Source organism: Elaeis guineensis, chromosome 2 (assembly GCF_000442705.2).
Source record: "Elaeis guineensis isolate ETL-2024a chromosome 2, EG11, whole genome shotgun sequence".
Lineage (NCBI taxonomy): Eukaryota > Viridiplantae > Streptophyta > Magnoliopsida > Arecales > Arecaceae > Elaeis > Elaeis guineensis.
In genome coordinates this window covers 104,906,122-104,913,349 of record NC_025994.2, presented here as the reverse complement: position 1 = coordinate 104,913,349, position 7,228 = coordinate 104,906,122, and the positions used below count along the sequence as shown (strand labels likewise).

Genomic DNA, 7,228 nt, shown 5'->3' with positions numbered 1-7,228 from the left:
AAATTCCGGACGAACTCCGGAATCGGGAGCCGAAGACCCGCGCGAAGGTCTTCGACATACAACGCCAGTTGGCCAGGCGGAGGGTTGTTAACCCGACCGCCGGCCCCTGGGGCGGAGAGTTGAAACTGCTCCGGGATGCAATACTGCTCCCGAAGCCGATCAACGTTCGGCCCCGAAAGCGAGGAAACCTCAACTTCCGGAGTCGACCGGGAGTCGTCGGTCGAATTTTCCGACCGAGCTCCCCGAGTCGGATTTCCGGCCATTACACCAGAACCGAACAAGAAGAAGAAGAAGCGAAGAAGAAGAAGAAGAAGAGGAGGAAAGGAAGACCACGAACCGGAAGAAAACCCCTTCTGGAAGCAGGAGGAAAGGCTCTGCCCGCGACGACTGAGAAATCGCCCGGACAGAGTTTCGGCAGCAAAACGTCGATAGTGAGGTCCTGGGTCCGGATGGTCCTATATATATAGGGCCGTCCGACGGCCGAGATACCTCCGCGCCGACCGAAGACCCACGGATGTGCGACACGTGGCGGCCTCCGGGCGGCCTGATGATTCGACGCGCCCATCCCAGGACGGCCGCACCGCCCATATTAAATGCGGGGGGCGCCGGCCCAACCACCTTCGACACGCGGCAAACGGGGCCGCAGTTTCGCATTAAAGCATCCGCGCCGATTCGCGTTCCCGATGGGACGCCTGACAGCGCCCCGCACTCCCAGAATCGGTGCCAAGTGACGGTCTACATTCCCCAGAAGGCGCCGGATATCCGGTTGTCTGACACCGAATCATCCGGCACCCGACCACCTGACGCCGACGTGACACCTGACACCGACTAGACGTCTGACGCCAGCGAATCGCTCGGCATTCATGAGACGCCTGACATCGGATCAACCCTCGGTACGGTCGGAATTTGGCATACGACGAATCCACTCCTGTTCGCCCAGAATTGCTGCCCAAATAAAAGCATCGGCCAGCTCACCGTCTGACTCAGGAGTGGAGGGGGGCAACTGTTGGGGAATACCTACCGACCGACTGACAGCCAGACCGACCGACCGACTGACGGTCGGAGGGACCGACCGACCGACTGACAGCCGGACCGACCGACCGACTGACGGTCGGAGGGACCGACCGACCGACTGACGGCCGGAGGGACCGACCGACCAACCGATAGCCGGAGGGACCGACCGACCGACTGACGGCCGGAGGGACCGATCGACCGACCGACAGCCGGAGCGACCGACCGACGGGCGCCATCACCGGCCAACTAACGGCCCACAACCGACTGAGGATGTGTCGGTCGGGCATACTTTTTCCAACCGACCGAACCTAAAAGTCTGATGGCCGACTCACGTAAGACTCGCCGACCAACAGAGGGGCCCGAATCTCCACCCGACGCCACTCAGCTGGCCGCCGATCTAGGGTCGGTCGACTCCTCCGATCGCCGTACAGCCGCCAGAGCTTGTCGTCCTGACAGCAACATGCGGCACGGCCACCTAGGAGCATTGTCCCGCCTAGGGCATTGTCAACCCTAGTGATTTGACAGCCTCACGGCGACATGACACTTTTACGGCGACTCTGACAGTCTACAGTGAGTTGACAATTCCTCAATTGTCCGCGCCATTAATGACGGCGCCATACCGTGCTCCACTATATAAATCGGGGAAGGCAACAGTGCAAGGGATCTGGCCACTTCTCGACTTTGAATCCACAGGCTCGCTCCTCTCTCTCTCTCGATTGAGCTCTCTGTCTTCATTTCACTGTTACCCAGTCACCTCTCTGACTTGACCGTCGGAGGGTCCCCGCCAGAGCCGCCTCCGGTCAGTGTGGACTTCCCTTTTTTGCAGGCGCACATTCCCCGACGATCGGACGACGAGGCGATTGGCCGCAACAATGTTCAAATGTCAGTAGTTAGCATATAACTCTCTTCCGCATGTGCATGTTGATTAAACATTGTTAACCATACTCTGATGAACAGCATTTTTATAGTAGAAGTTTATAGTTACACTAGGTAGAAGGGAGTCTTCTCTTCAATGATGTATCGGAGCAGCGACCAAAAGTTTGGGCCTCACAGTCACGTCCATTGTAATCTAAACTATAGAAAGTGGGCGTTTGGTTGGTAAATGGACCCGTGTGAGCTTTGAGCCCAACCGTAATTAGGACCAGCTACTAGGTCCACATGTTGCCTTTGTTAGTATGGGGGCAAACACTAGGCAAAGTTTCTCCAAAGCGAAGCATTCCAGCCCCTCTCCAAGGCCTCCGTATTGCATGCGCCAGATGGAAAGGGACCACAAATGCCCTTGGGTTTTTCTCCTCTTTGGGCCTCTCTCTTTCGCTCTATCTTTGGACCACAAAATGAATGTTTGAAATGAAGAGAACTATTCTATAATTAACATGATTGATGTATTATTATATTATGTTTTTATATTGTTTATAATATTATTTTTTATTATGTAATATCATGTTTTGACATATCAATGATAATTTCATAAAGTGAAAATATATTACGTAAATAGAATGTCATATTATAATGTCTATCAATCTCCTATATGTCACCAAGGCTCCTGGAGTTGGTAATACTAAGTTGGGCTTCAGAAGTGAAGTATCCAGGTAACTAGATCATTAATATGGTAGAAGTCTTTTTAAAAAAATCTTATCAGCCTGTCTAATTAAGACACAGACACACACAGAGAGAGAGAGAGAGAGAGAGAGAGAGAGAGAGAGAGAGAGAGAGAGGAATTTTCGTGCACAGAATCTCTCCTCCTATCATTTTCTGTACTAGTTCCAAAAAACACGTAAATAGAATATGCACAAACTAGTATTGACAAGTGGAGGGCATGCAAATCTTGGTCCACACAAGTTTGCAGTTGGCCACATTGCTTCTAGTGCAATCAAATCAAAATGCATCGCTTTTCCTTTCTTCTCATATACTTCATGGACAATGGGCAATAACGATGCAAAAGCTGTAACCCCCATCCATCGCTTCAACAGATACTTGTACAAGGTGTCGTGCAGGCTCTTAAGATCCAGGTGTCAAGTTTATTATTTTACCGTGTACTTGTGGAAGGGGTTAGACTGATCTGGAATATGTTGTCATACGGAAGACTTAATAACTCCAACCTAATGTGGCTGGCCATTGTCCGCCATACAAGTATGCGCATGGTAAGACTTTTATGGCAAGTTCTTGGCTACGATAACTTGGTTTCTACGTGCCAATTGCTCGTGTTTGGCACCTAGAAAGTGACTCTGTTCCCCCAACCATTTGAAGATGGTCATAATTAACGGTCTACTTCCTGATACCTTTGTTCCGTTTCTTTATCAGTCTTTAAAATTGCGAGTATAACCCAATTCAATATGATGATGTCTTCCAATCAAACTTGTTTTGCTTTAGAAAAGACTTCCATCGTTCAAAGCGGTGCTGCATGGCTGTACGTACGTCTTTGCAAATAAACATCGCTGGAATGACAACAAATAAGTAGTACTTTTTTCCTGGCTTGATCTCCTTGTCGACAAAGTTGTGCTTATTGTTGCAATGTTGCTTCATAAGCTTATACACTATTGATGGTGTGGACCTTTAAAGCCATTCTCTTCTTTGTTTGATCATCTGATCGTTCATTTGTAGTGGCACCAACAGGCAGTGCAAAAATGAATTATTGTTGGATGGACCACAAAAAGTTTTCTTTTTCCTTTTTCTTTTTATTTTTCTGATGCAACCCAAAAACAATACTTTTTATATGCTTTATAATTTTCTTTTGACTAATATAGTCGTATGTTAAAATCAAATATGATTTTCTTAATCAGGTATAGTTTCTCCTAAATTTTTCGATATTGTTCTTTTCTGTAGTATTTCAATTATCATTGGAGCTTTTATTGTCTTGATCAGGACTTGCCTTACTGTTATGACTAATGTGGAAGTAGTGAGACTAACACGATAAATTTTTGTACACTTTATAGTTCTCTAATAATCTAGACAATTATGTCGTTGGTACATTTTTTCCATCTAATTCTTAAAGGCGTGCGATTGCATGCAAGGATAATGATTACTTTTATTTATCCTTACAGCTGACCTAGGTAAGGAGAAATTATTATATGAACCAAGAATCCTTGGGCACGTGTATGGTGGGAAATAGGATAAATTCTCACTTTGTTTTGATGTTGAATTGTTTAAATACAGGGGAGGGTATGTGGCAAACGACTAGTGGATATGGGTCCACTGGAGCTGATCCATTTAATAATTTCTCCCCTGCAAGACAGATTAGTCACCTTCTCCTCTTCAACAATGAGAAATAATTAGTCCTTTATCAATTTAAAATTCCTAAATATTGCTTTCCTTAGTTGCCAACATGCATGGAACTAAGCTCGCTAATGTACTCCCTTTTGAGTCCCATCACTTTATTTAAACAAGGTTAATCTGATAGTGATCAATATAAATATTCAAACTTGAGTAAAACAGACGATGAGTAATCTAATGGCATGCTAAATCATCATTTTCCTTACTATACCATGTCAAGATAATCAGTTCTCTCCTCAATTGTTATGAGCTAAATCATCATTTTCCTTACTATACCAAAATAAGACCAAACAACATTCAAATTACAGAGTACGAGACCAAAACCTCCATTTCTAGTGTTCATGTGATCTTCAGATATTTACCTAGCTCAAATTAAGAAAATACAATAATGCTATTATGTCTTGCATACCATCAAAGGCTAACTCTGTTACATCTAACAGACAGACTAATAAAGACTAGATTAGTCAAAAGCACTTCAAGACATGGTGATCAGAGCTACTGCTCCTTAATTAAAGATCATAATCTTCCAGTGCAGCTAGCATCTTTTTCCATCATCCCCTTAATGAACAAGGTCACTAACGACTCCGAGCTCTTTCACTACATGATGGAGCATGCGTTAGGGTTCTCGTCGCTGAAGACAGACATGTATTTCTCCTCGGTTGCATCAGGCTTAGACTGTGCCTGAGGCACATTACGCACAAACCCGGATGGTGCCTTCTTGTCGTAGGCCCCACCAACATAAGGGTAGACGACCAAGTTGTATGGGACGTAAGGCCAGAATTCCGCCACCTTCCCCGTGCTCTTCACCTTCTTGAGGACCTTGTTTGGCTCCACGTGGCCGCTGACCGTCACCCTGCTGTCCTTTCGGTTCACGTTCACCGATGTGACACCTAAAAATTACCATGTCGAGGGTCAGTAGTTTTGTGCTGAAACCAGAAGTTAGGAGCCTTCAACACCATTAATTATAAAGGCAGTTTTGTCTAGCACCCGAGATTAGTCATCAGGAGTTAATTTAGTAATGGTTTTTTTTTTCCCCCCCCCTCCCTAAGGGAAGTACATCTTTCTTCCTGTTCTCTGCCTTTTTTTTGTTTAATATTTTTGAAATATAACTTAGTCTGGTGCACTAATGAACTTATTAAGCTGCAACTTCCTTCATCCATGTTGGACTTAATTAGGCCGTCTCTCTTCATAGCGGTTGTGCATAACAAATAAATTACTTAAAGACACAACGTAAGAAGAAAATAAGAAACTCGAACTGCTGACTATTATTCCTAGTTTTGTATCGAGTTCCAGGAAACATAAGGATAAGCTTGCTAAGGAATAAATAAATGGCTTCATCGGAAAAAAAAAATAATAATAATAGATGTCCCCCTTCTAAAGTAGCTTTTTTTAATACGCTAGCTTCCTTATCTTTCCCAGACGGTCGGTATTGCTTACAGTTTCACCACCTAACTGAGTTTGTTCATGTCGAGATATCCGGCAAGAACTGAAGTTGCTCTTTAAAAATAAAAATAGTAAGTAGCGTCCCTTAGTTTTTATTTTTTTTATCTTTTTTTGGATAACAAAACGACCATTATCTACGGATCGAGGTAGTATCTTTCGAGGACGGATGAAGGATTCAGCTTCCTTTGCCCGAATCCATCATTAGATCATCACTGGTCGCTTTTTTTTGAGATCCGTGCAAGTGGATGAAGGACTGGGTTCGGAGCGCTTTGAGAGCTGTGCGGTGGGTGATCCAACGGGTGAATCCTTCTTTCGCGCGAAAGATACCACCCTCATCCATTTTCCAAATCCAGTCATGATTAATTTTAGATACCTTTCTGTTAACTTGAAGCAGAAACCATTACATCTTATCTATATGATTAGTCACACTATTCTGCTCTCTCAAATATCGTATCGAACAATATGATTCACACAGGCACGTGTCGTGCGCACACACAGACAAAAAGAGAGAGAGAGAGGTTTTGTTACCTTTTAGCGAGCGAACAGCATGCTTCACTCTCCTTTCACAGCCATCACAGTCCATTTTTACCTTGATATTCACCGTCTGATAGACCCCAAACAAACCAGATAAAGCTGTTTAGCTTCTGACTGAAATATATATGCTGAGGAAAAAGAGAACTAATTTCTCTTCTCATGCCTTAAAACCAAAAAGAGAGGGACGAATATGAAGGGTTGTTTATGGTCTTGATGTTGCTCTTCTCACCTGCAGCGGCTTCCTTTTTTTCCACTTCAATGCTCTTCTTGTGTTTGTGAAACTGAAAAAGTTGGAGATGTAGTCAAGTGCACCCATTTTGCTCCAGAGGAGAGAGAGATGAGTTAAGGAAAATAGAAGACAACTTGTGTATTTATATAAGCAGGATCCTCTAATCGTGTGCTAATTACGAATATTTTCGTCTACTAAACCTGAATTAAGTAGAGCACTACTGAAGAAGACGGGCCAATGTAAGTAAACGATAAGAAAATTCCCGCGAAGTTTCAATCAAAGCCGCGTGGCTTAGGATCCACAGACTGTCCTTGTTGTGCATTTAATTAATCTCTGATTAGATCCCAAGAGCATCCCCCGTACCCATTCCTAGTGGTTTCCATTGCGTATACACCCTCCGACTGCCGAAACTGGTGACGTGACCTTTTGATGCGTGGTGCGCTAATAATGGAGGGGATGTGTGATGGTCTCGGGAAATTTCTACAGCTGGGTTTGCGTAGGTTGCCATGATCTCTCTATCGGTACCGCACTTCTTGGAAAAATTATACCCAAATTGCGTGCATTCATTGCTTGTGCACATCATCAATCAACCACTCGTTTCTAGAAAGCCCATTCGTCCAACATTAATTATTGCGATGCATCGTTATAGAAACAGACGGCTATAATTACCGCCAATCATGACCACACGATGGACGTCATGTATGATATAATTTTTCAATTCTTTTAGCTGTGGCTAAG

The 7,228-nt window shown here is 44.6% G+C and overlaps 1 protein-coding gene across 1 annotated transcript; it reads right to left on the bottom strand.

Annotated features, from left to right (window-relative positions):
• Window positions 1-4,524: 4,524 nt before the first annotated feature.
• LOC105045825 (heavy metal-associated isoprenylated plant protein 22) lies at window positions 4,525-6,649 on the bottom strand. The gene is made up of 3 exons (XM_010924248.4): window positions 6,491-6,649; window positions 6,256-6,331; window positions 4,525-5,174 (listed from the first exon to the last, which is right to left on the bottom strand). The coding sequence occupies exons 1-3, from the start codon at window positions 6,575-6,577 to the stop codon at window positions 4,882-4,884; spliced, it is 456 nt and encodes a 151-aa protein (XP_010922550.1). The 5' UTR covers window positions 6,578-6,649; the 3' UTR covers window positions 4,525-4,881.
• Window positions 6,650-7,228: the final 579 nt, after the last annotated feature.